This window comes from Haliotis asinina, chromosome 13, assembly GCF_037392515.1.
Source record: "Haliotis asinina isolate JCU_RB_2024 chromosome 13, JCU_Hal_asi_v2, whole genome shotgun sequence".
Lineage (NCBI taxonomy): Eukaryota > Metazoa > Mollusca > Gastropoda > Lepetellida > Haliotidae > Haliotis > Haliotis asinina.
Window position 1 is genome coordinate 568,753 of NC_090292.1, and position 26,090 is coordinate 594,842.

The following is a 26,090-nucleotide window of genomic DNA, read 5'->3' on the forward strand; positions in this document are numbered from 1 at the left end:
TGGTGGAGTAGCGTGTCACCGTAGAGAGCAAATAATGAAAATATTTGTGGTCTGAGACCGTATGACGTATGAAATGCATGAGCGGCCCAGTGGCATTAGGGATCATCTCAAAGAAATTTCGTGCTTTCTCTTGAGTGTCTTCATGGTCACATGTCTCATCTGTTGACTGCCATCTTACGCGTCTAACATACGTTTATGTTCAGATATGTACAAAAGTATAATACTTGACACTCAGAGAAATGCAGTGTATTATATGTCTGAGAATATGTAGGTTGCATGACCAGCCGGAGATAGAAAGGACTGGGTATTGTGATACATGTTACGACATGCTGTGTACTTCCCTACTTTAATTTCATTAGGATTATAGCTGATCTCTGTCACCCATCCCGACTCCAACCATCGTCTGCTACAACCATCCTAGTTTTGCTCTTGAAAAAACCTGTTTTTATAGGGATAGTGAGACTCCATGGTAGCTTCATCACTGATGGTTTCAGCATGAACGTTCGTAGATTTACGTCAGCTAACGTTTATATTGAAGTCTAATTTCAAAATGGGCATTTAAAAAGTGCCCTTTGCAATACAATGTCATCACACACTAATTTGCATAAAGCCATGGTGTCTTCTAAATAAGCTAGTTTGGAAAAAAATCTGCATTGCTCAATTCTGCACTAATCTCACCTGCACGTTTTCTATCTACTTACTACCGAAACTGTAGTTAGGCTGAACTCATTGTAACATATATTTTAAACTTTCGCATATAAACTACATAAACTGTAGAGATCGACAGTACTTTAGTGGCGGTTCAAGGAAGTCTTACCGCAAATTGTTCCATCAGTGAAAACCTGCCATATCGCTACCTCCAACATTTTAACCGCCAGAGGGAACTTTTTCAACATGACAACGCATACCCCGTGTAACTGGAGCCTGTCTCCCGGCTGTAAACGTCAATTTCCAAAACGCAGATCCGACGACTTGGGCAATCTCTGTCGAGGCTGCTGCAAGTTTCGGTTTCACCAGGAACTAGCCTTGACCCCGTCTTATGTCTACACATGTGTAGTGAGTTAGAGAATTATTTTTGACAATCACAACACACGTATGTTAATCCCTTTTTCGAATCTCATTCAACCTAGTTCCTAGTTGAAGAAATGTGCAGGCACAAAAGGAAATAAAACCACCCCAAAACAAAACAAAAAACCCCCCAAAACAACAAAACAAAACAAAACAAAAAAACAACAAGAAAAAACAGGACTACATGGATCACTGTGTCAGTCGTTGTACTCCAGACTCACTCACTCACTCTATGTAAAGTTTAACATCGACTGTGTGGATCACTGAGTCAGTCGTTGTACTGTCTGATCCAGACTCACTCACTCACTCACTCACCCACTCACTCACTCAGTGTCATACACGAGTGATATAACGAGTGGCTAAATAAAAAATCATAAATTTGGCAATTGTTAAATAACAATCTCGGCCGTATGTACAGCGAACTGATTCCTCTCTTTACACAGCTAGTGTCTGTCGAGTCTGATGGAATTTCGGTACCTCGATTAGCACGATGAAACATTTGTGTCTCTTCTCCGAGTAATCATGTTAGGTTCGGGTTGTCATGTATTCAGAAGACACAGAATTAACGGTAGTCGACAGACATCTTCGAGCCATCTGACACTTCTATCGGAGATATTTTAATTTAGCTGATGTGAGTTGGTACGACAAAGGCAGACAGCAACCGTATCGTTGTGTCAATATATCATCACACGTAATTACAAAGACTTCAGTACTTGCTAGTTTAAGCCCCATTTGCTCAGAATGACAACAATGATCTTTGTATCACATAGCCGTATTAGGTTTGTTTCTTGTTTTAGCCTATTGACAAAATCGATGCTGTGAAAAAATATATTTCAATAGTATAATACAAGTTAACTCTCCTGTTTCATTTAATTATTCAGTGGCGATACCCTGTCTTGTCCATAACATTTGATGACATATAACGCGGACTTGCAGGAAGACACGAAGCTGCGGACGGGCTCACTTTCCCTAATAACTTGTACACAAATTGGCTACAAAATGCTAATGTACATGACTTTAACATTTAACTTCTCTTTCCTCCGCTGAGTGTTATTGTATCCTAGCTAGTATCCTTACGCGGACCTCTCTCATGTCCACAACAAAATACAGCTGGAATACTACTTAGTGTCGTACTAGTGTACTGGAATACTGCTTAGTGTAGCACAAGTGTACCAGAATACTGCTTAGTGTCGCACTAGTGTACTGGAATACTGCTTAGTGTTGTACTAGTGTACTGGAATACTGCTTAGTGTTGTACTAGTGTACTGGAACACTGCTTAGTGTAGCACTAGTGTACCAGAATACTGCTTAGTGTCGCACTAGTGTACTGGAATTCTGCTTAGTGCCGTAATAGTGTACTGGAATACTGCTTAGTGCTGTACTAGTGTACTGGAATACTGCTTAGTGTAGCACTAGTGTACCAGAACACTGCTTAGTGTCGCACTAGTGTACTGGAATTCTGCTTAGTGCCGTAATAGTGTACTGGAATACTGCTTAGTGTTGTACTAGTGTACTGGAATACTGCTTAGTGTCGTAATAGTGTACTGGAATACTGCTTAGTGCAGTACTAGTGTACTGGAATACTGCTTAGTGTTGTACTAGTGTACTGGAATACTGCTTAGTGTTGTGCTAGTGTACTGGAATACTGCTTAGTGTTGTACTAGTGTACTGGAATACTGCTTAGTGATGTACTAGTGTACTGGAATACTGCTTAGTGTCGTACTAGTGTACTGGAATACTGCTTAGTGATGTACTAGTGTACTGGAATACTGCTTAGTGTCTTAATAGTGTACTGGAATACTGCTTAGTGCAGTACTAGTGTACTGGAATACTGCTTAGTGTTGTACTAGTGTACTGGAATACTGCTTAGTGTTGTGCTAGTGTACTGGAATACTGCTTAGTGCTGCACTAGTGTACTGGAATACTGCTTAGTGCAGTACTAGTGTACTGGAATACTGCTTAGTGCTGTACTAGTGTACTGGAATACTGCTTAGTGCAGTACTACTGTACTGGAATACTGCTTAGTGCTTTACTGGAATACTGCTTAGTGTCGTACTAGTGTACTGGAATACTGCTTAGTGTAGCACTAGTGTACTGGAATACTGCTTAGTGTCGCACTAGTGTACTGGAATACTGCTTAGCGCCGTAATAGTGTACTGGAATACTGCTTAGTGTCGTACTAGTGTACTGGAATACTGCTTAGTGTTGTACTAGTGTACTGGAATACTGCTTAGTGCAGTACTAGTGTACTGGAATACTGCTTAGTGTTGTACTAGTGTACTGGAATACTGCTTAGTGTCGCACTAGTGTACTGGAATACTGCTTAGTGCCGTACTAGTGTATTGGAATACTGTTTAGTGTTGTACTAGTGTACTGGAATACTGTTTAGTGTTGTACTAGTGTACTGGAATACTGCTTAGTGCCGTACTAGTGTACTGGAATACTGCTTAGTGTCGTACTAGTGTACTGGAATACTGCTTAGTGCTGTACTAGAGTACTGGAATACTGCTTATGCTACATCATATATGTGTATTATCTTCAAGCTGAACATCCGATATCGACAATATCGTACATGACACACTGTACACTTGTAGGATAACACTGAAGACATATCAGTCGTGTAAACCCTGACATCTCTGCATCTGAATGTGCAATGAAAGTACAGCCCTGCAGGAAGGAAGAGTTCACTGTTGGCATGCTACTCACGTACAGGGCCGAGATTCGCCAGTGTAATGACACAACTCGATATATGTATGTGTCCGTGATGTTTGATCACCTGTGTTTGATTACACGTGACCAAGAGTATCACTTTTTTTATTCCACAGTTGGTCAGATACAAGTCAGGTAGTGGGATACAAGACAGTTAGTCAGTTACAAGCTAGTTACAATTCAGTTAGACAGATACAAGTCAGTTAGTCAGACACAAGTGAGCTAGTCAATTATAAGCCAGTTACAAGTCAGATACAATCCGGTTAGTCAGATACAAGTCAGTTACTCAGTTACAAACCACTTACAAGTCAGTCAGATACAAGTCAGTTAGTCAGTTACAGGCAAGTTACAATTCAATTAACATCCTGGATTTTACATATCACCGTAATTTTATACGTTATTACATTGAAACGGCGGTACATTTTCTCTAGCCCGAGTTCTGAGGATTTCATATCTGTAAAATCATTTATAAATCATTCTTAGGGTAAAGTCTACCTTTCAAAAGAGGACACGATATAGCGGATTTAGCAAATGAGGCGAATAAAGGTACGAAACTACGGCAGGTGTTTTCTGTTACTGATAGGGTGGGGGAGAAGTCTGGCCGTCCCACACCATCAGCTCCTCAGGGGGTTGGGGGGCAGACGCTTGGGTCTGCATGTGAGCACGGGTGTAGTTGGGAATATAGTGGATCGTCTGCCCTTGTAAAGCCACACCACCAGGAGGCGCTGTTCCATAATCACGTGCGTGTTTGACAGCGTCGTACTCGTGAAGGATCCTGAAGAACTCGCCGTCTTGACTCTGAAGCAGAACAATGCCAGGCTCCAGCTCCAGGGCGTACATAGTCTTCGTGTCAATCCTCTGGGACCCTGGACTGAGACGTTGTCGTTCCTGATCCTCCTTCCGTTTGCACGAACAGTCCCACAGAAGGTACACTACGAAGGCGAACACTGCTGTCACAATGAAGGCTGCGATGAGATGGGACAAGGAGAATCCTCCAACCCTGTAACTGTAGCAAAACACAAACATACAGTCAGTACATGTGGAGAATCCTCCAACCCTGTAACTGTAGCAATCAGATAGTCTGTACACGTGAATTACCCTGCAACCCTGCCTCCGTAGAAAACAGATAGTCAGAAAACATTGATTACCGTCCAACCCTGCCTCTGTAGAAAACAGATAGTCAGAAAACATTGATTACCGTCCAACCCTGCCTCTGTAGAAAACAGATAGTCAGAAAACATTGATTACCGTCCAACCCTGCCTCTGTAGAAAACAGATAGTCAGAAAACATTGATTACCGTCCAACCCTGCCTCTGTAGAAAACAGATAGTCAGAAAACATTGATTACCATCCAATCCTGCCTCCGTAGAAAACAGATAGTCAGAAAACATTGATTACCATCCAACCCTGCCTCTGTAGAAAACAGATAGTCAGAAAACACTTACTATCACACGTCTACAGTTACTGTCATTGTACATCCTTGTCTTACTGTCATATGTCTACAGTTACTGTCAGTGTACATCCTAGTCTTACTGTCACAGGTCTACAGTTGCTGTCAGTGTACATCCTAGTCTTACTGTCACACGTCTACAGTTGCTGTCAGTGTACATCCTTTTCTCCTCTCATATGTCTACAACTACTGTCAGTGTACATCCTATTCTTACTGTCACATGTCTACAGCAACTGTCAGTGTACATCCTAGTTTTACTGTCATATGTCTACAGTTACTGTCAGTGTACATGCTAGTGTCATTAGCTTATCCGTTTAACCTTTTGTTCACCTGCCCGTTAAATACTATGTCCATCTGTGTTCCCTTTTCAGTTGAATCTTGACTATTGCTGTTTTAATTAATGTGTGTGTTCTTTATGTTCACATGCCTCATTAATGATGTGTTCCTCTGTGTGTTCACCTATCTGTTGAATCTTATACTCATATGTGTCAACCTATCTAACTAATGTAGTGTTCACATCTTTATCTGTGTTTTCAACACTCCACTCTGGTCCTCCATCTGTGTTAGCAAATATGTGTTCATCTTTGAGGTTTAATTGTGTTTTGAGAGGTGTGATGAATTTCTCAGCTCATCTTAATTTCATAAATAAAAAGTGAAGTAGGACGTGTCTTATAAATACCGCGATCCTCGAAGTCTATGGTTTGCATTTACAATTAGTAACTTCTCATTCTGAGACTCTCTAGATATCGGCGGGCATCAATTACAAAGGTTTAGATGCTTGAAGTGTCCCACGTATTTTCTGTATGACTGAGGCTGACACAGGATGAAAAACAGATGAGAGGGACGACTGACGATGGGGAGTTATCTTTTCCCCACACATCTTTAAGGTGACACCACAACCGGATGTCTGTAGCTACTGATGCAGTGCTTTCTGAGAAATTTTCTTTTAGCGGGTTTCCCTCCTTGTGAGAGTAGCGTGACGTCTGAGGCACTTGCCTAACGTCACAATTGCCCCGGTGTTATAAGAAGGCAATCGTCAACATGTCAGGTCATTTAAGGGCAAAAAACCCAGTTACCTTCATGTTATGCGCAAAGCAAGAAAGTCCTTCAATCTCGACTGGAGAAAATCATAGATGAACCACTTTTTAGATGCCAAGTAGAATGGAAGACAGGCCGGAATCGCGCAAAATGTGAATATGGGTTAGCATCATATAGGAGACAAAAAGAGAGAAAACCGTATTCTACATAACACAAGAAACACAAACATATCGGAAGACAGTGTTCTACAAAGCACAAGAAACACGAACATATCGGAAGACAGGGTTGTACATAACACAGGGCACAGAAAATAGAAGGAAAACAGGGATCTACATGACCAGGGAGATACAAACAGAGAGGAAAACTGGGTTGTACATTGATTGTCAAGAACAAGAGGGACACAATAATACAAGGTGTGGAGTAGTCACAAGATGGACACAACAGTGTGCCGTAAAGTAACACAAGAAGAAACAAAGGCATGGTTCAGATAGTAAGGGAACTACCAGAGCGAAAAGAATATGTCAGTTACCAAAGTACCACCGTAAGACATTGTGTGAAATATTTGGAATCCACCTACTGTGTCCAACTTCGTCCTTCCCAGCCGGGTTCATAGAAGATGTTACTTGCGTGGTACATGGCAAATAACAGAAGAGTTCTCAGCCAATCAGTAAATGTCATTTATGTGTGAGACGAGATAAGTGGGGTCACGCTTTTTCAGCAAACTACAGTGTCTTTTACATTCATTGGGTTGAGTGTCATCCGGGATTCGAACCCACACACCCAGGGTCAGGCAACTAGCCGCAAGCTAGAATGTGTAGTTTACTGACAAAGTGTTATCCCAAATATAACGTGTGTCGTAAATGTCACGAGTAGAGAGCACAGAGATTTCAGTAAAACATCATATTTCATATGACTAGAATAGGAATTATATCAGACGAGGAATATCTCAGCTTGTGTCATATAAGACGAGTTAAAGGTATTCGGAGTTGTTACATGTGTCATACAACACAGGAATAGAATATGTAAGTCGAAAGACTCCCATCTTTAACATCTCCTCGTCACTTGAAAAGTTCAAGCATCTCTTAAATACGCCAGATATTAATTTTATACACTGTTATATCGTTTCAACCATGCATAAACGACTTCAAATGTTTCCTTGACTGTTTTATGTATGCGGTGTAATTGCGCTTGTCAGAATAAATGTGTGTGATAACTTTTTGTGAGTATCTGAGGTCACAGCTTCACGGCTAGAGAGCTAGCGTCTGGGTATCTAAGCTCACAGCTGCATGGCTATTGTGTGTGTGTCTATGCTTACATCTGCATGGTTAGTGTATGTGTGTGTCTACGTTCACATCTACATGGCTAGTGTATGTGTGTGTCTGCGTTCACATCTGCCTGGCTAGTGTATGTGTGTGTCTGTGTTTATATCTGTCTGGCTAGTGTATGTGTGTGTCTACGTTCACATCTGCCTGGCTAGTGTATGTGTGTGTCTGTGTTTATATCTGTCTGGCTAGTGTATGTGTGTGTCTACGTTCACATCTGCCTGGCTAGTGTATGTGTGTGTCTGTGTTTATATCTGTCTGGCTAGTGTATGTGTGTGTCTGTGTTCACATCTGCATGCCTAGTGTATGTGTGTGTCTATGTTTACAGCTGCATTGCTAGTGTGTCTGTGTGTGTGTGTGTGTGTCTATGCTTACATCTGCATGGCTAGTGTATATGTATGTGTCTATGTTCACAGCTTCATGGCTAGTGTATGTGTGTGTCTATGTTTACATCTGCATGGCTAGTGTATGTGTTTGTCTATGCTTACATCTGCATGGTTAGTGTATGTGTGTGTTTACGTTCACATCTACATGGCTAGTGTATGTGTGTGTCTACGTTCACATCTGCCTGGCTAGTGTATGTGCCTATGCTTACAATTGCATGGCTAGTACATGCGTGTGTCTATGTTCACATTTGCCTGGCTAGTGTATGTGTGTGTCTATTCTTACATCTGAATGGCTAGTGTTTGTGTGCGTCTATGTTCACATCTACATGGCTAGTGTATGTGTGTGTCTATGTTTTCAGCTGCATTGCTAGTGTGTCTGTGTGTGTGTGTGTGTGTGTGTGTGTGTCTATGCTTACATCTGCATGACTAGTGTATATGTGTGTGTCTATGTTCACAGCTTCATGGCTAGTGTATGTGTGTGTCTATGTTTACATCTGCATGGCTAGTGTATGTGTTTGTCTATGCTTACATCTGCATGGTTAGTGTATATGTGTGTCTACGTTCACATCTACATGGCTAGTGTATGTGTGTGTCTACGTTCACATCTGCCTGGCTAGTGTATGTGCGTATGCTTACAATTGCATGGCTAGTACATGTGTGTGTCTATGTTCACATTTGCCTGGCTAGTGTATGTGTGTGTCTATTCTTACATCTGAATGGCTAGTGTTTGTGTGCGTCTATGTTCACATCTACATGGCTAGTGTATGTGTGTGTCTACGTTCACATCTGCCTGGCTAGTGCATGTGTGTGTCTATGTTCACATCTACACGGCTAGTGTATGTGTGTGTCTACGTTCACATCTACATGGCTAGTGTATGTGTGTGTCTACGTTCACATCTGCCTGGCTAGTGCATGTGTGTGTCTATGTTCACATCTACACGGCTAGTGTATGTGTGTGTCTACGTTCACATCTGCCTGGCTAGTGTATGTGTGTGTCTATGTTTATATCTGCCTGGCTAGTGTATGTGTGTGTCTACGTTCACATCTGCATGGCTAGTGTATGTGTGTGTCTACGTTCACATCTGCCTGGCTAGTGTATGTGTGTGTCTATGTTTATATCTGCATGGCTAGTGTATGTGTGTGTCTATGTTTATATCTGCATGGCTAGTGTATGTGTGTGTCTACGTTCACATCTGCATGGCTAGTGTATGTGTGTGTCTACGTTCACATCTGCCTGTCTAGTGTATGTGTGTGTCTACGTTCACATCTGCCTGGCTAGTGTATGTGTGTGTCTATGTTTATATCTGCCTGGCTAGTGTATGTGTGTGTCTATGTTTATATCTGCATGGCTAGTGTATGTGTGTGTCTACGTTCACATCTGCCTGGTTAGTGTATGTGTTTGTCTACGTTCACATCTACATGGCTAGTGTATGTGTGTGTCTACGTTCACATCTACATGGCTAGTGTATGTGTGTGTCTACGTTCACATCTACATGGCTAGTGTATGTGTGTGTCTACGTTCACATCTGCATGGCTAGTGTATGTGTGTGTCTACGTTCACATCTACATGGCTAGTGTATGTGTGTGTCTACGTTCACATCTGAATGGCTAGTGTATGTGTGTGTCTATGTTTATATCTGCATGGCTAGTGTATGTGTGTGTCTATGTTCACATCTGCATGGCTCGTGTATGTGTTTGTCTATGTTTATATCTGCATGGCTAGTGTATGTGTGTGTCTACGTTCACATCTGCCTGGCTAGTGTATGTGTGTGTCTACGTTCACATCTACATGGCTAGTGTATGTGTGTGTCTACGTTCACATCTACACGGTTAGTGTATGTGTGTGTCTACGTTCACATCTGCATGGCTAGTGTATGTGTGTGTCTACGTTCACATCTGCCTGTCTAGTGTATGTGTGTGTCTACGTTCACATCTGCATGGCTAGTGTATGTGTGTGTCTACGTTCACATCTGCCTGTCTAGTGTATGTGTGTGTCTATGTTTATATCTGCATGGCTAGTGTATGTGTGTGTCTATGTTTATATCTGCATGGCTAGTGTATGTGTGTGTCTACGTTCACATCTGCATGGCTAGTGTATGTGTGTGTCTACGTTCACATCTGCCTGTCTAGTGTATGTGTGTGTCTATGTTTATATCTGCATGGCTAGTGTATGTGTTTGTCTATGTTTACATCTACACGGTTAGTGTATGTGTGTGTCTACGTTCACATCTGCCTGGTTAGTGTATGTGTTTGTCTATGTTTATATCTGCATGGCTGGTGTATGTGTGTGTCTACGTTCACATCTACATGGCTAGTGTATGTGTCTAAGCTTACAGATGCATAGCTAGTGTGTGTCTATGTCCAGCCTCTACAGCAGCTTACACTGTTACTGTACATGTGTTTAAAGCGTGGAACAGCCTCTACAGCAGGTTACAGCGTTGCTGTATATGTGTGGAAATCCGTGGAACAGTTACAGCAACAGGTTACAATGATACTAAATGTGTATGAAAACCGTGGAGACCTAGTTGCCGGTCACCATCCAACAGATATCGGTTCTGGCTACCAGATACCATCAAATAGTTATAGATCCCTGGTTTCTGTTTGCCATGCTATAGTTCTACCGCCCTGTTACCATGCTATAGATCTACAGCCCTGTTACCATGCTATAGTTCTACCGCCCTGTTACCATGCTATAGTTCTACCGTCCTGTTACCATGCTATAGTTCTACCGTCCTGTTGCCATGCTATAGTTCTACCGTCCTGTTACCATGATATAGTTCTGCCGTCCTGTTGCCATGATATAGTTCTTGTTACCATGATATAGTTCTGCCGTCCTGTTACCATGATATAGTTCTACCGTCCTGTTACCATGCTATAGTTCTACCGCCCTGTTACCATGCTATAGTTCTACCGCCCTGTTACCATGCTATAGTTCTACCGTCCTGTTACCATGCTATAGTTCTACCGTCCTGTTGCCATGCTATAGTTCCACCGTCCTGTTACCATACTATAGTTCTACCGTCCTGTTACCATGATATAGTGCTACCGTTCTGTTACCATGATATAGTTCTGCCGTCCTGTTACCATGATATAGTTCTTGTTACCATGATATAGTTCTGCCGTCCTGTTACCATGCTATAGTTCTACCGCCCTGTTACCATGCTATAGTTCTACCGTCCTGTTACCATGCTATAGTTCTACCGCCCTGTTGCCATGCTATAGTTCTACCGTCCTGTTACCATGCTATAGTTCTACCGCCCTGTTGCCATACTATAGTTCTACCGCCCTGTTGCCATACTATAGTTCTACCGTCCTGTTACCATGCTATAGTTCTACCGTCCTGTTACCATGCTATAGTTTTACCGTCCTGTTACCATGCTATAGTTTTACCGTCCTGTTGCCATGCTATAGTTCTACCGTCCTGTTACCATGATATAGTTCTCCCGTCCTGTTATCATGCTATAGTTCTACCGCCCTGCTACCATGCTATAGTTCTACCGCCCTGTTACCATGCTATAGTTCTACCGCCCTGTTACCATGCTATAGTTATACGTTCTGGTTACCAGTTACCAGACTATTGTTACATGCACTATGTTGTACTCCTTCCTACCTGTCATCATAGCTTCCGGCATCCATTAACGCGTTATTCAGACTCGGAGTTGCTTGGATTCACTGGAAGGAGAGATTAAATATGTTACCTCTTTTCCGTTTTTGTATGTGCTTAGAAAAAGACATCCGAAAAAACCCCAAAAAAGCCACACAGGCATATCATTTCCAATAGCTAAACTCAGATCACAGCACTACTTCGATACCTAATACCATACATGTTACCAGTCAGCTGAGAGTGGTAGGATAGTCAGCTGAGAGTGGTAGGATAGTCAGCTGAGAGTGGTAGGGTAGCCAACTGAGAGTGGTAGGGCAACCAACTGAGAGTGATAGTGTAGCTCGATGAGGGTCGAATGGTAGCCAACTGAGAGTGGTAGGGTAGCCAACTGAGAGTGATAGGGTAGCCCGATGAGGGTCGAATGGTAGCCAACTGAGAGTGATAGGGTAACCAGATGAGGGTCGAATGGTAGCCAACTGAGAGTGGTAGGGTAGCCTTCTGAGAGTGATAGGGTATCCAAATGAGGGTCGAATGGTAGCCAACTGAGAGTGGTAGGCCAGCCAGATGAGGGCTGAGTGGTAGCCAGCAGAGAATGGTTGAACAGCCAGATGAGGGTCGAACGGTAGCCAGCAGAGAATGGTAGGGTAGGCAGATGAAGGTCGAGTGGTAGCCAGCAGAGAATGGTTGAACAGCCAGATGAGGGTCGAACGGTAGCCAGCAGAGAATGGTAGGGTAGGCAGATGAAGGTCGAGTGGTAGCCAGCAGAGAATGGTTGAACAGCCAGATGAGGGTCGAATGGTAGCCAACTGAGAGTGGTAGGGTAGCCAGATGAGGGTCGAGTGGTAGCCAGCAGAGAATGGTTGAACAGCCAGATGAGGGTCGAATGGTGGCCAGTAGAGAATGGTAGGCCAGCCAGAGGAGTGTGGGATGGTAGCCAGCTGAGGGTGGAAGGGCAGCCAGCAGAGAATGATAGGATAGTCAGCAGGGCGTGATAGGGTAGCCAGCTGAGGGTCGAATGGCAGCCAGCAGAGAATGGTAGAAAGTGTACTTTGTAACAGCAAGTATTTAAAACCAGATATTGCAAATGGTAAGGAGGGGAACGAGACAGGGTGAGACCTGAGACCTGAGACCCTGAGACCCTGTGACCTGAGACTTGAGACCCTGAGACCTGAGACCTGAGACCCTGTGACCTGAGACTTGAGACCCTGAGACCTGAGACCTGAGACCCTGTGACCTGAGACTTGAGACCCTGAGACCTGAGACCTGAGACCTGAGACCTGAGACCCTGAGACCTGAGACCTGAGACCCTAGACCCTAGACCCTAGACCCTGAGACCTGAGACCTGAGACCTGAGACCCTGAGACCCTGTGACCTGAGAATTGAGACCCTGAGACCTGAGACCCTGAGACCCTGAGACCCTGTGACCTGAGACTTGAGACCCTGAGACCTGAGACCCTGAGACCCTGAGACCCTGAGACCTGAGACCCTGAGACCTGAGACCTGAGACCTGAGACCCTATGACCTGAGACCCTGTACCCTGAGACCTGAGACCTGAGAGCCTGAGACCCTGTGACCTGAGACTTGAGACCCTGAGACCTGAGACCTGAGACCCTGAGACCTGAGACCTGAGACCCTGAGACCTGAGACCTGAGACTCTGAGACCCTGAGACCTGAGATCTGAGACCCTGAGACCCTGAGACCCTGAGACCTGAGACCCTGAGACCCTGAGACCCTGAGACCTGAGACCTGAGACTCTGAGACCCTGAGACCTGAGACCTGAGACCCTGAGACCCTGAGACCCTGAGACCTGAGACCCTGAGACCCTGAGACCTGAGACCCTGAGACCTGAGACCTGAGACTCTGAGACCCTGAGACCTGAGACCTGAGGCCCTGAGACCTGAGACCTGAGACCTGAGACCCTGAGACCCTGAGACCTGAGACCCTGAGACCCTGAGACCTGAGACCCTGAGACCCTGAGACCCTGAGACCTGAGACCCTGAGACCTGAGACCTGAGACCCTGAGACCCTGAGACCTGAGACCTGAGACCCTGAGACCCTGAGACCCTGAGACCTGAGACCCTGAGACCTGAGACCTGAGACCTGAGACCCTGAGACCCTGAGACCCTGAGACCTGAGACCCTGAGACCCTGAGACCCTGAGACCTGAGACCTGAGACCCTGAGACCTGAGACCTGAGACCCTGAGACAGTAAACATCTAATACGTAGTAGCTGATACATAACAAATCTGCTTGACATTCGAAGCTTCGACATAGTGATTCATTCAGCAAAACCAGCCTACCCCTACTGAAGAGGGGAGGCAGTGTGACACACACCGAGTGATTAACACAGCAGATACGTTGACACAGTGTGACACACACCGAGTGATTAACACAGCAGATACGTTGACACAGTCTGACACACATCGAGTGATTAACACAACAGATACGTTGACACAGTGTGACACACACGCAGATACGTTGACACATTGTGACGCACACCGAGTGATTAACACAACAGATACGTTGACACAGTGTGACACACAGAGATACGTTGACACAGTGTGACACACATGAAGCGATCAGTAGAACAGATACGATGATAGACCTATCGACCAACACAACAGATACTTTGACACACTATACACATTTTAACAAATCTATGTGTAATATGCATGAAATGCCGATGTACCACCGTGGGTATTTGAAACCAGAATAAAGATTGATTGAATGAATGAATGAATGAATGAATGAATGAATGAATGAATGAATGAATGAATGAATGAATGAATGAATGAATGAATGAATGAATAAAAGCGTTCAAAGTGGAGAAGCACTGTTATTATTCTAGAATATTAACACTATTGGGACTGGACTGTTGAAGTACATGGTCATGGCGATTCCCTCAGGTTTTCAGTAAAATGAATTCTTCCCTAACTAGAACGGAGTTGCAAAACGAGCTATGGATGAGGACTATTCAACATCTTTCCTAATCGATATTTGTCAGCAATCTGTTACCTAAGCTTAGCTTGACACATCAGCCCATCTTAAAATTGAAACCCCTGTTAAATACTGACACGTTGGTTTAATCGTCATTACCGTATAATTATGCTTTGATAAATAGTCATTAGAATAAAACTACTTACATGCATCCGGAACACTCACATTATCACAGTTGGCAACTCAAGTTGTGCGCGTGCGCCGCGACGTCACGGTGTGGAACAGCTGTTGAAAATTGATTCTAACTTGTTGCTAAGCCCAGCAGCTTATGGGTATGGTGTACATCAGTGGGTCGTGACGAGATCGATAGCTCGGCCCACTGTTGGTGATGGCGAGAAATACACCTGGATATTAATTAAACACTGCCTGGATTAAAAAGCAAATTTTAAACTTTTGATCCAAACAAGCGATCGCACCCTATGAAAGCATAGTAAAGCAAGTGTTTCGCGTAATATCAAAATACAGAGTGTGTGATGTGTGTTTCAATTGACTGATGGTGACTCAGTGATGGTGGTCCTCTTGTTCGGCGTCTTCCAATACTGAGATTACGATGGATAGTACGGTATACGTGCCAGCGCTGTTTCATCCAATCACAGCAATCATTACTGGAAACTATAACAATCAGACTTATTGCATAGATCATACTTTCACCTATTTGTTTATATTCATTATTTTGAGGAGGATTTAGCCTTTCAGACTGCAAGTAAATCTGTGTTGTGCAGTTGTTTTATTCAGTCAGTATTACAGTTATCCTGCATTCGCGGAACTAATCCTGTCAACAACGTGTTGTACGTGCACTTGGGTACTACACAGTTAAAGTGTATGCCCTCTATTAATGGCACTGACCAGTACTTGTATGTTAACTAAACAGCAATGATATAATGTAATTAGTAGTATTAATTACATGAGTTGTTGGTGTCAGTGATAATATTAGCATTTCGGTGTTTGCATTCAAATGTATAGACCATAATACAGTTAGTATTAATATTAGCATTTAATTGTTAACATATAATTGCAAGAAAATCTACTTTTGTTCGAATAATCCACAACATCTTATTTGTTTTTGGTTTCTAAAGTAGAGTACTAAAATAGAATTATCTCCCTTCCCATTGAGCACGTGTTCATGAACCGTTGCGAGAAACTAGGCTACTGTAAAACTTGGCACGCAAAATTCATAAATTAGTACCGTGTCTTTTTTGAAGTAAGGAGAGTTAACCATGACTACACCGTCAAGTTCTCTCATAATGTATATAGCAAATAATATAATTAGCATTAATATAAGCACTTTATTGTATGTAATGTATATTGTATATACCATAATCTCAATTAATACTAACTTTTACACAGTTATATATTATATATTTAGCATGTATATTAGCATTTAATTGTTTGTATATAGTGTATATTGTATATGGTATAAATAGCATTAATATTAGCATTGCGTGCAACTTTTGTGTGTGTTTAATGCAGTAAGCCAAACGATTTAACATTAGTAGAGTTTGAGTCAAACGAGTGAAACACAGCAGCACCGTGTTTGAGTCAAACACCCAAACAAAACAGACTAGCGAATGTCACTGACAGACTAGTGCATGTCACTGACAGACTAGTGCGTGTCACATACAGACTAGTGCATGCCACAGACAGACTAGTGCATGTCACATACAGACTAGTGCATGCCACATACAGACTAGTGCGTGTCACATTCAGACTAGTGCATGCCACAGACAGACTAGTGCATGTCACAGACAGACTAGTGCATGTCACAGACAGACTAGTGCATGTCACAGACAGACTAGTGCATGCCACATACAGACTAGTGCGTGTCACATACAGACTAGTGCATGCCACAGACAGACTAGTGCATGTCACAGACAGACTAGTGCATGTCACAGACAGACTAGTGCATGTCACAGACAGACTAGTGCATGTCACAGACAGACTAGTGCATGCCACATACAGACTAGTGCGTGTCACATACAGACTAGTGCATGCCACAGACAGACTAGTGCATGTCACAGACAGACTAGTGCATGCCACAGACAGACTAGTGCATGTCACAGACAGACTAGTGCATGTCACATACAGACTAGTGCATGCCACATACAGACTAGTGCGTGTCACATACAGACTAGTGCATGCCACAGACAGACTAGTGCATGTCACAGACAGACTAGTGCATGTCACAGACAGACTAGTGCATGTCACAGACAGACTAGTGCATGCCACAGACAGACTAGTGCGTGTCACATACAGACTAGTGCATGCCACAGACAGACTAGTGCATGTCACATACAGACTAGTGCATGCCACAGACAGACTAGTGCATGTCACAGACAGACTAGTGCATGTCACAGACAGACTAGTGCATGTCACAGACAGACTAGTGCATGTCACAGACAGACTAGTGCATGCCACATACTGACATATTGTCCACATGGTCAAGGCTATGAGGATGCTTGACGGGCCTTTAGAAGTGGCAAGGTGAAGTATAGCATGTGTTCACGACTTCTTTAATATTGACAACACGACGTGCCTGGGCTCATCAGCTGTACAAGAAGCCAGTGAAACAGGAATACAGATTGAGACGTACAAACACCAAATAGATTTAATGGTGTGTTTATGCATTGAATGTACAGAGTGTTTATACTACGAGCGGTTACCCTTTTCGCTGTGTGTACACTCTGTACACTCCGTGTCAGATTAATGTTTCATACGAGAGAGCTGTACTGCCTCTAAAGTTAGCTACCAAAGAGCTGTATTGCCGCTGACATTAGCTACAAGGGAGCAGTGTGTCAGCTTTTTTACACAGTTAAGCTCGTTGAAACTAATCACGTTTGGAGCAGATAATCCGATGAAATGACATCCTGTTCATCGATGTGCTTAACTGTGATCCAAAGACATTCATCAACCAAGTCAGCGTGTCTGCCCGACCCGACTACTGGACGCTTACCGCCAGCACGTGCTGCTCGGGGTTTGCTGAACGGACTAATCAGTAAATCTAACTACGGCTTAGAACATTGTAACATAACACCTTCTAGAGTATATAGTCCCGTACGCTGAGATCCACACTGCATGAATTATGTCAGAGTCACACAGATGCCGTCCTTACCCTGGACGGGGGAAAGACACCACCCGCTGGCTATCAGACACCTAACACACAGATACCGCCATTACACAGAAGGCAAGAAAAGACACCAACCGCTGGGTGAAAGCCACCACTTACTGACGCGACCATAGAATCAAGGTGTTGATCCCAGTACACTGGACACTGTCAACATGGGGGATGCCAATATGATACAAACGTCAAACAGTTGAAAGCGCTACAAGTACACGGATCAGGTAATATTCCAGGACACTGAACACGGTCAACACAGGGGATGTGACACAGGCTTGTGTCAGTCAACAAACAGACCACGCCACGAGCACACGGATCAGGTAATATACCAGTGAAGGTATAGTTTTCATTCTATACTCATCAATCGGTTAGATTTGGAAGCTGTTTCGACGCCAATATTCCAACAATATTTCGGCAGTCTCTAAATAATCAAGTCAGGACCAAACAATCCGGTGATCAACATCAAGAACATAAGCATTGGGTTACATCCTTAGACATGTATCAAACAAGTCAGCAAGTCTGACCACCCGATCCCCTTCTTAAACAAGCAAGAGCTAATCATTATTAGTAATAAAAATAATTTATGATTTCATTTTGCGCACCAGAAACGTTCTATGATCTGCTCGCTTACCAAGAGTAAGTCTGGGAGAACAAAAGTCTTCAATTATGACTTGAAAGATTCAATTGAAGATGCAGATTTCAGGTTTTCATATACACAGTTCCACGTTTCTGAAGCTGCATGTTTGAATGTTCTCTCACCAACCGTTGAGGTCTAATTTTTGGGAATGGTGAATAGGTATTGCTTTTTATCCCAGAGGTTTCAGATGCAGAGCAGTTTAGTGAAGTATGGGGGAGCAAGTTTGTGAAAGTACTTGTAAGCCAACAAAAGGATTTTATCTAGAATGCGGAATGAAGCTGGCAACCAATTGAGATCTCTCAGTACTAGGCGTGACTCAGGCAGCATTGCACTGAAGAGTTTGAAGTCTTCTCAACTGTTGTTTAGTGGTATTGACATGTAAACAATGGTCCAGTCTGGATAAAACAGGGGAAATTTTTGTGCAGCAGGTTTGATGATATATGGACGGGATCTTGCTGAAGTTTCTGTGACGAGAGCTTGTTGTCTGGCAGACACACACGACCAGCATGGTGCTTCATGTCCCGCTGTTGGTCAAACTGAACACCCAAGTTCTTCAATGTTGCTGATGGAGTAATTATGGCATCTTCAGTGACAAGCTGGCAATATCGTTAGACTGTTGGGGTTACTGCACGGTGCTTCCTACTATGACTGGTCTTATGTAGATGACGCAACATCCACGGCGTGATGACATAGCAACATTGCTCTACCTTCATCATACTTGTATCTGCACTCCCAGTCGTGAATCCGATGTGTCTGATTGGAATCAACATATAGATGTACATTTGATTGTAATCAACATACAGATGTATATCTGATTGTAGTCAACATACAAATCTATATCTGATTATAACCAACATACAAATGTTGATCGATTTAGACCATGCTTGCCTGGAGTCTTGCCGGGCGATCCAGTATACAGTGTCAACAAGATATGACATAATATTGAACCGTGTGGAACTCCACCGTTAGTTAAAAGTATTTGAGTCTGATGTTGAGCTGTGTACAACCACTGACTGTTTTCAGTCGACTGAATAGGACTTGAACTATGCAAGTGCAATCTCTGTGATGTCAGATCATGTTTAAGGATTCCTCAGAGAAAGCTACGGAGTTCATTGGTTGCCGATGAAAGATGTAATAACACCAAGGATATCACCTTGCCTTTGTCAACTGTTACACTGTCAGTCGTAATTCGGATTAAAGCCATGCTCGTGATATATGTGCCCATATCTGTAGGTAGACTCCAATTGTTATACTAACTGTTGATATCATATAAACGGTTGTTCTCGTACAAACTGTTATCATACAAACTGTTGTTATCATACCCGGGTCGTCAGCCGTAGTCGTCGTAGTTGTAGAAGCAGCAGCAGGCGTTGTTTTTTAATTGTCTTTGACACCTTAACTTACACTTTTCAGACAACAACAATGCAGCTTTCACGCCCGTCAAAGATGTCTACCATACTGGTCTTTGTTAGTTTGTCGCTATTCTGCCTGGTGCTCGTCTACAAACTGCATGCAGCATACAGAAGGTGTGTACACGGTTATTGTAGTTGCCTGTCTGTAACGCCATGTGCACCTCCACCCTAACCCTGAATGCAGCATACAGAGGGTATACATACTACATTATAATATGACGTTATTACCACAAAACTGTATTTCTATAACACAATATTATGTTATTACTACAGAATTATATCACCATAATACAATATGACGTTATTGCTACAGAAGTACATTTCTATAATACAATACTATGTTATTATTTCAGAATTATACTCCTGTAATACATTATTACGTTATCACTACAGAAGCACATTAGTATAATACAAGTTTACGCTATTACTACAGACGTACATTACTATGGTACACCATTACGCTATTATGCTATCACGTTATATTTATTCCAGATTGAATCAGAGCGGCAGTTTGAAGTTCTTCCTCTCAACCCTGGCCGAGAACCAACATGTTCAGTGGAAGGGTGGCATTGACACTCTTCCCTACATGTCCCAAGTAAGCGAGACCAAACTGCTGAAGGAGACAATGACCTTTGACCTGAGCCGCCTACCTTCTGAGGTCCATTCCCGTGTTGTGCACACCTCCAACAAGAAAATGTTCAACCTCGGGGAGGCGGTGACAGTCAACATCATACTGTACGACGCTTTCCGGAGACCTTTACACCGGGGAGGGGACGTGCTGACTGTGTCGATGGATGGTCAAAACGGCTCATCTTCAGCTGGACAAATCATTGACCACCATAACGGAAGTTATACAGGCATGCTACGCGCCATGTGGACCGGAAGTTGCACCATCGTGGTGAACATCCTCTGTACAAGGGAATCACTAGCTATGACGTATCAACTGATAAATGCTTTTCGGACGTCCATGAACTTGACCTGTGTTTTCGAACTTGATTCGCTAAGGGAAATAACCCTCGGTTACCCTTCCACGGTGCCGTTTTCGGGTAAAAAGCTATGTAACTTGACGGCGGAGAACTACGGTTTGCCATGGTTCTGCGTCAGACCCACTACGCCTGGTTTGCTGTGCTCAGACTGGACAAAGGTTTCAACTTTGTCGTATGAAAAGTTCCCAAGTTTCAAAGACAACATCCTGGAACAAGTCTATTTAATGTGAGTTGGACAATCCATGGGCACAAGCTGACATGCATCCTGCACCTTTGTATACAAATATCTGCATACTCTTATATATATTCTTAAAATGAGTTGATGAAGAATGATGAAAATGTTTATGGAGTACATCTTTTATTCTGTGAAGGTGACGTTTGGACATAGATGACGCAAGTGATAACGATAGTAGAATCTATGTGTAGAAACGTCGGCTTCACAGAATACAAGATGTATATCCCTAGATGTTGTCATACTTCTTTGTTCCTAGATATATGCTGGGTATATATTAGTCCATACTGCTGAGTAATGAAATGCTGTGCCCATTATATCGTCGAATGGTGACGCGAGCAAACTTATGTGCAAATATATCGCTTATATAATGTCAAACTATACTTTTACGATTCGTAAAATGTTAAGCGTTTCACTTGATTGAGGTTACTAGAACTGTCAAGAAGAAACAAGCTTTTTCTGAAAACAGTATAAAGTAAATGAGCTTACTTTTACGGCGCTCAAGCAGCATTCCAGCAATATTCCAGCAACATTCCAGCATCATTCCAGCCACAGGGGACACTAGAAAACCCATGTGGGCACAGCAACGTTTGCATTAACAGGGGACACTAGAAAACCCATGTGGGCACAGCAACGTTTGCAGTAACAGGGGACACTAGAAAACCCATGTGGGCACAGCAACGTTTGCATTAACAGGGGACACTAGAAAACCCATGTTGGCACAGCAACGTTTGCATTAACAGGGGACACTAGAAAACCCATGTGGGCACAGCAACGTTTGCATTAACAGGGGACAGTAGAAAACCCATGTGGGCACAGCAACGTTTGCATTAACAGGGGACACTAGAAAACCCATGTGGGCACAGCAACGTTTGCATTAACAGGGGACACTAGAAAACCCATGTGGGCACAGCAACGTTTGCATTAACAGGGGACACTAGAAAACCCATGTGGGCACAGCAACGTTTGCAGTAACAGGGGACACTAGAAAACCCATGTGGGCACAGCAACGTTTGCAGTAACAGGGGACACTAGAAAACCCATGTGGGCACAGCAACGTTTGCATTCATCGCGAGCAGGAAATATATTGTGCCAAAAAGTAGGGGATCATGAACTATACCTGTTAACACAAGGTATACAAAACAAACAAAGGTGGTGATGACAAGTGTTCTGTTCAAAACACCAAAGCAGTTAATGTCACAGCCTTTAGACAACATATTCAGACGTTTTGTCGACATGAGTGTCCCTTTCTCACCGTCCATGTGTTTTCGCAAGACGCTAGTGTCAAACAGTGACAACTTAGCGAGCGAAAATCAAACGTTTTGTCTCCCATGGCGGAGTATTCAGTGTGGAGGGGGTGTTAGTAAAACTTTTGTTATATTTCAGTGGAAAGGTCAAACGCATGTTTAAATCAAAGGTGCACCTCACAGTGAAGTCAGGTATGTTGCAATCCCAGACCGTCACCAAAAGTAAGATTGTGCACCTTCTGTAAGAACCAAACAAAAAACGTAAACCCACAGATTGGCTTAATGGCTTAATTGGCTTAATCAAAGGCAAAATATAGTTCATCCATGTCGATCTATCGCCGTATTAAGACACTTTCCAGCAATATAATGGCGGTCAGTATAAAACCGTTTGCCCCAAACGGCCCGGCGATTATGTGAAACACTGACAACTTTGTGAACGATAATGAGCCTGTTTCTTACCGTCCATGTGTTTCCACAGAGCAAGGCGAGACGATGCGAGCAAGCACCTGGTGCAGCAGACGAGACTTCCTATACACCTGGTCCGCGGCCTCTCCCATTGGGTTCTTTCACAAGCGACGGTGGCAGCCCGCTCTGTGCACATACCCTACAGACGACACTGCCCTTAAACACTGCCTCTCAAACAGACGACTGCTAATGTTTGGAGACTCAACTGTCAGGCAGATGTTCTCATACATTCACACAACACTCAACATGACCTTCGTGACCATGAACTGGGTGGGTAAAAAATGGCACCGATACACCGAAGCAGAAAGAAAAGATAGTAACTTTCAAATGTCTTGGAGTCCACATGGACTTCCGTTGTATTTCTTTGAATCTGGGCGTGGCGTGGCTCGTCCCGTCCATGTAGCTATTGATGAAGTACCCGCTGGGTCACGTGATATCGTCCTCATCCATCTGTATGCTCACTTCCAATACCATCACCCAAGAGTGGTCCGAAACAACCTCCGCCTTGTTGCGCGGTCAGTAACGCACCTGCTTCAGCGGGCCCCGGATGTAGTGGTAGCCATTAAAGGACCGCATTCCTTTGGTCTCAAGAACCGGTTCATAGGTGGATACTGGGGTCCTACGTATGTGGATATTATAAAGGATGAGTTCAGCGGTCTGTATGACAAGGTGGCCTACCTTAATTACTGGGACATGAGCGTGGCCCTACACTTGGATGATGTGCACCCAGATGCGTATGGGGTGGAGAAGATGACTCAGATGTTTCTAGGATATGCTTGCACTGAGTCATTTCATCCACAACATTAGAAACAAGACATGAACTTCTTCCGTCGACTCATGGATGTATCAATCCATCTATCTCAAGAGTGCTTGAAATGAATAGTGATGTTACCTCAAATTAATGCTCAGATATGTATGTTCTTGTCTGTGTTCGCGTGCTTACTGGGAAATACGTGTCTCATTTTACAGAGAAGTAACCCTTGCACGAAAGAACAATCACAGAAATGTGGCCATTAGCAAAAGTGACATGACTCAACCCTGACAAGAAGTAACAGTCACAGAAAAGTGATTTCTACAAGAAGTGATCACTCCCTTACCGGAAGTGATCTTTTCATGAAGTGACCATCAACCGACGTAACCGTTACTTAAAGGTAGCCAGAGACGTAATACTTACAAGAACTGACCATCACACTCAGTAACCCGCTTTGCAACAGTTCACACCAGCTATACACATGGGTACATGAAAACTATATGTGTACACTTTGGAAGGATATACATAATGAACAACAGGTTCACATGTATACATTTTTTGTGGTGACTGTTCTGGGGTAATAAACTCTATACCCATTTCCTGTGTTCTGTTCTTTTTATGAAACTAGAAAGATTCAGTCATGTGTTTCCATGACCCAGTCATATGGCGCACCTTGTACAATGAACAGTCAGATATCAATGTTGTCTGTAATGACTGCCTCTACTGCATGAACAGTGAGATATTTTCTTTAATGACTGCCTCTACTGTGTGAGGTGTGAGAAATCCAAATTCTTAAAACTGTCTTAAATTCATGAAAAAATGGACACAATTTACTATTCATCCACAGACGTTGTTGTCAGGTGTATTAACACAAATGTCACATGGAAAGAAAGAACAGTCATCTGAGAGTCTGCACACCGACTTTCATCAATATCTAGTGTGTCCTCCCTGCGCACGCACCACCGATTCCAGACGCCTCCTCATTCCTTGGATGAGTCTCCGGATCTGATTCTGGGGGATCCTGTTCCACTCCTCATGCAGGGCAGCCGTCAATTCGTTGAGATTATGGACTGGTGGGTCTCTCTGCCTCACACGACGGCCAATAAAGTCCCACAAATGTTCAATGGGGTTGAGGTCAGGGCTCATGGCAGGCCATGGAATTCTGTCAATTGCATTTTGCCGCAAAAAATCATTTACAGCATGCGCCCTGTGAGGTCTAGCATTGTCGTCCATAAATATGGGTCTCGTTGCCAGAGGATGGTTCTCAAAATGAGGTACCACAGCCCTGTCAAGAACCTCCTGTTGGTAACGAACACCGTTAAGGTTGCCACGGATGGTAATGATATCCAACTTGCAGTTCATGGAAATGCACCCCCATACCATAACGGAACCTCCCCCAAAGGCCACAGTCTCCTGGATGTTCCGTGGAGCCATTGCTGTGTTCCTCTGCCTCCAGACCCGAGTACGACCGTCCACCATGTGCAGCAAGAACCGGCTCTCATCTGAGAAATGGACCTTCCTCCAAGAGGCAATGTTCCAGTGCAAACGGTCATTACACCAGGCCAGTCGGGCTGCCTTATGGGCTGGAGACAGTCTGGGTCGCTTGATTGGCCTCCTTGCCCGGTATCCTGCAGCTTTCAGACGATTCCGAACAGTCCTGTTCGAGATGGGTCTCCCTGGAAGCCACTCCTGTCTCAACCGAGAGCTCGAGTCGAAGGACCTGCGCCGTACAAGTCTCAGTAAAGCTCTGTCCTCCCGGACTGTGGTCTTCCTGGGTCTTCCTGGTCTAGGCAGGTCTTTAACTTCATTAGTGGCCCGGTATTTTTTCAAAAGTTTTGAAATTATGGAATGATGTCGTCCGATTTGAGTCCCGATTTGTCTTAGAGACATACCAGCATTCCTCATGCCGATTATTTGCCAACGAGTGGCCTCTGATAATTTCCTACGTGCCATGACATTGAAATGAATGAAAAACCGAATGCAATCGACAACCTGCGCTTGTAAACACCCCAGGGAAAAAGTGCATTTTTCGAAAGTTGAGGTTAAAGCAATGCACGTGCGCTGTGCAAGCTTCACGCGCGTCATATCAACCCATGAAAAGCTCATGCTGTATGTCAATACATCAAAATTGAATAATCAATCATCAAAATTACTTCGTTAAACTTTGTTACGTTTTTATGTGTCTTTGAATTTGGTGTTGCTTAATTAATTTCCATATGTATATATGAACAGTGAAGTATTGTCTTTCTGTAATGACTAAATCTACTGTGTGAACAGTGAAATGTTGCCTGTAATGACCAGCTGTGCTGTATTTGTCAGTGAGTACTGTATGTAATGTGTACATCCTGCCATTGCTACTGTGTGAACAGTGAAATGTTGCCTGTAATGACCAGCTGTGCTGTATTTGTCAGTGAGTACTGTATGTAATGTGTACATCCTGCCATTGCTACTGTGTATTAGTGAATAGCATTGAGAAATTGGTCGGAGACGTTGAGCGCGATGGTAGCACGACCCCGAAGTCATGTTCCCTGGTTCTCATACTAAGCTCTTTCAACCTGTTCCGTACAGTTTGGCCGGATATCCGTTGAAGTCCGGGCACCCTGGCTGTAGTACTGTCACCCGTAGCAGTACGATCATGCAACTGTCGTACCCAAAAGTACCTAGTAGCGTAC

The 26,090-nt window shown here is 43.5% G+C and overlaps 2 protein-coding genes across 4 annotated transcripts; one reads left to right on the plus strand and one right to left on the minus strand.

The window, feature by feature from the left end:
• Nucleotides 1-3,818: 3,818 nt before the first annotated feature.
• LOC137260178 (uncharacterized) lies at nucleotides 3,819-14,821 on the minus strand. 3 transcript variants are annotated; one of them, XM_067797872.1, is made up of 4 exons: nucleotides 14,720-14,786; nucleotides 11,584-11,645; nucleotides 6,843-6,858; nucleotides 3,819-4,783 (listed from the first exon to the last, which is right to left on the minus strand). In XM_067797872.1, the coding sequence occupies exons 2-4, from the start codon at nucleotides 11,603-11,605 to the stop codon at nucleotides 4,351-4,353; spliced, it is 471 nt and encodes a 156-aa protein (XP_067653973.1). In that variant the 5' UTR covers nucleotides 11,606-11,645; nucleotides 14,720-14,786; the 3' UTR covers nucleotides 3,819-4,350. The 3 variants fall into 3 exon arrangements, with proteins under 3 accessions (XP_067653973.1, XP_067653974.1, XP_067653972.1); XM_067797873.1 differs by lacking the exon at nucleotides 6,843-6,858 and having other exon boundaries at nucleotides 14,720-14,821; XM_067797871.1 differs by lacking the exons at nucleotides 11,584-11,645; nucleotides 14,720-14,786 and having other exon boundaries at nucleotides 6,843-6,989.
• Nucleotides 14,822-17,007: 2,186 nt separating this feature from the next.
• Nucleotides 17,008-23,474, plus strand: LOC137260304 (NXPE family member 3-like). Its single transcript, XM_067797986.1, has 4 exons — nucleotides 17,008-17,054; nucleotides 20,230-20,949; nucleotides 22,342-22,394; nucleotides 22,681-23,474. The coding sequence occupies exons 1-4, from the start codon at nucleotides 17,008-17,010 to the stop codon at nucleotides 23,472-23,474; spliced, it is 1,614 nt and encodes a 537-aa protein (XP_067654087.1).
• The last annotated feature ends 2,616 nt before the right edge of the window (nucleotides 23,475-26,090 follow it).

Excerpts from the sequence above, each read along its gene's own strand:
- LOC137260304 (XM_067797986.1), top strand. The coding sequence starts at position 17,008 with ATGGTCAAGGCTATGAGGATGCTTGACGGGCCTTTAGAAGTGGCAAG. Across the intron at positions 17,055-20,229 it reads GGGCCTTTAGAAGTGGCAAG|ATTGAATCAGAGCGGCAGTT; the intron begins GTGAAGTATAGC and ends TATTTATTCCAG. Across the intron at positions 22,395-22,680 it reads GCACCTCACAGTGAAGTCAG|AGCAAGGCGAGACGATGCGA; the intron begins GTATGTTGCAAT and ends GTGTTTCCACAG.
- LOC137260178 (XM_067797871.1), bottom strand. The coding sequence starts at position 6,943 with ATGACATTTACTGATTGGCTGAGAACTCTTCTGTTATTTGCCATGTAC. Across the intron at positions 4,784-6,842 it reads GAAGGACGAAGTTGGACACA|TTACAGGGTTGGAGGATTCT; the intron begins GTAGGTGGATTC and ends GTTTTGCTACAG.